The following is a 2,454-nucleotide window of genomic DNA, read 5'->3' as shown; positions in this document are numbered from 1 at the left end:
CTGTGGGTGGGGGGGGGGAGGGGGAGAGAAAATTATCAATTATCTCGGGGAAATTCACCTTTCCCTCTCCTAACCCATGTAGCGCCACCAAATCTAGAATATTAGATTTTTTTAAAAGTAATATATGTATGAAACAAATTTAATATTTTGATGCAAACAATCGTGATTCTGAACTATTATTTTGTTTGTCTTCAGAATTAATTCTCATGGTCTATTCTATTTTTTACTTGTGGTAAAATTTGGAGATTATGGTAAGATTAGGCCTAACCAATAAATTTACAGATTCATTAATCTTATTGTAAATATATTGATTAATCTTAAAATAATTAGTAGGCCTACGAACATGTTAGTATTTATAAGTCAGACTAGACTGTGTATTCTTTCTAAATATGATTTATAATTTGTAAAAGTTTTTGTTTGTTTTTTTTTTTTTTAAAGTGCCAGTGCTTTTTGTTGTTACCTATAGAGAGCTAACGTTCTCGGGTGAAAAGTAGGCAATAAGCTTTGGAACAATTGTTTTTCTCCCTGGTAAAACTGGATCAATTTGTTTTTTCAATGAAAGAGTGTCTCGGTGGTGGATCGAGGCTGAAATCCAGAGTTCGCAAATTGGGCTGAAAACAGTTCGGATGACAAAACATTTAGTTTATATTAAATCATCTTTTTAAAAAAAATGTAAAGTCTTCTTGATGCGACGATAACTATTTTATACGACTAACTCAGTCTAAAGGTCAGGAGGGTATACGTATATAGAGGACATGAAATAAGCTCGACGCGCATTTAGCGATTGCAGTCAAGTAGTTTGGATGAGACAGCAACCGTTTTGATTTGATCATGGACAAGCAGTTTTCCACACCGCCTCTCTACACCAAGAGGTAAGATTGACGAAATAATATGGCCTAATATAATAATAATAATAATAATAATAATAATAATAATAATAATAATAATAATAATAATAATAATAATAATAATAATAATAATAATAATAATAAAATGATAATGATAATAATATGTTAGACTATTAATATGTAGTTCTTTATGCCAACAAGGGTTGCGGTTCATATTATTATTATTCACGTTATTGGATAAAGCATGGAACATATACTCAGCCCTTGGGAGAATTTCATAACGTCACAGCTGTAATCAGCGCATTTTGTAGCACATACCCAATTGTACTCGGTGCAGAGAGACAACCGTAGGTGAAGTGCCTTGCCACAGGACACAACAACGATAAGCACAGCGAGGGATTGAACCTCCGACCTCGGGTTGAGAAGTTGATCCAGAACCGCTGCGTCAAACCGCTTCTTGCGTAAGAATGGTAGCTAGGCTAAAAATGTAGAACTTATTATGGTCTTGGGTGTAATCGTGCGTAAAGTTGGCAAATGTTTGCGTAATCGTGCGTGTTATGCTAGCAAAACAGAAACACTGTAAAACTTTCTGATTTGCTTAATGGAATATTTTGCACTGGTTATCCAGGATTGAATGAAGGGAGAGTCTACACCACGTCAGCGCCACCATGGTTGGAGGTGACGCGCGAAAATTTGCAATATTTTGTACCTGGATTCCCGAAAATTCTTTTTATTTTTGATAAACTGAGCAGAAAGCAAAACAAAACACTAATTAATTAAATATTTAAAATTACAAAAACCACCATATCCACCTGAGCCCCACCATGGGACGCAGATGGGTAAATTTAAAGAATTTGAGACGATATAGATTCCAGAAAACGGAACTTAGATATAATATTTATGAAAACTATCATCCACTTCAGCCCACCATGGTTGAGGCTAAGATTAGATAATTACAAACACTTCATATCCAGTGGCGTACCTGTAAGGCTGGGGCGAGGGCCCTGTGGCTTTCTAAGGCTGGGATCCTACGTGGGGGAGGGGAATGAACAACAGGATATTTGATTGGTGAACAGCCGAAATGGCAATTTAAAGCCAACGAAGTCGCTAGAGGTGTAAAAATGCAGCCTCTACGCGGTGGGCGGTCAGCATAGCACCAATCGAAAAGTGAAAAATGACGGTGACTTTTTCAAGCAATACAATTGAAACAAATAGTAAAGCAATCAGAAAATACATATAGGCCCCCTAATTGATTCTCCTGACGCAAATCCAAAATATCATATTTTATTATATTGTATTTAAGCCTTTCCTTTATATTGTATGCTTTGTAAATTTGATATACTATATTTTTTTGTTTTCTTTTTTATCACGGCCATGATGAAAAGCATGTAAGTTGTTGAGTTATGTTTTCGTGAATAAATAAAGCTTTATTACTACTACGGACAAAATAACACATTGAATATGTGACAGAAGATTGCCTTTAATTAGTTCGTAGTTGTGGCATTTTGAGTTTGTATACGAGTGGACCACGCGATGCGATTAAAGGCAGTTTAATCCCATAGTTGGCCACGCGTTGGGATTATTTTCCTGGGCTACTCCACTTCGT

General features: G+C 35.7%; 1 protein-coding gene across 1 annotated transcript in view; it reads left to right on the top strand.

The window, feature by feature from the left end:
- The first annotated feature begins 770 nt into the window (after positions 1-770).
- The window catches only part of LOC117125512 (glutathione hydrolase 1 proenzyme-like), a 23,236-nt gene continuing 21,552 nt past the window's right edge, over positions 771-2,454 (top strand). Inside the window, exon 1 of the mRNA XM_033272022.1 lies at positions 771-872. Within this exon, the coding sequence (XP_033127913.1) occupies positions 832-872 (41 nt within the window). The 5' untranslated portion in view covers positions 771-831. The remainder of the gene's footprint in view (positions 873-2,454) is intronic.

Source organism: Anneissia japonica, unplaced genomic scaffold (assembly GCF_011630105.1).
Source record: "Anneissia japonica isolate Jap-2015-1 unplaced genomic scaffold, ASM1163010v1 scaffold466_len1169948_cov191, whole genome shotgun sequence".
NCBI classification, from domain to species: domain Eukaryota; kingdom Metazoa; phylum Echinodermata; class Crinoidea; order Comatulida; family Comatulidae; genus Anneissia; species Anneissia japonica.
The sequence above is the reverse complement of the archived record's forward strand: the minus strand, read 5'-3'. Positions and strand labels throughout refer to the sequence as shown.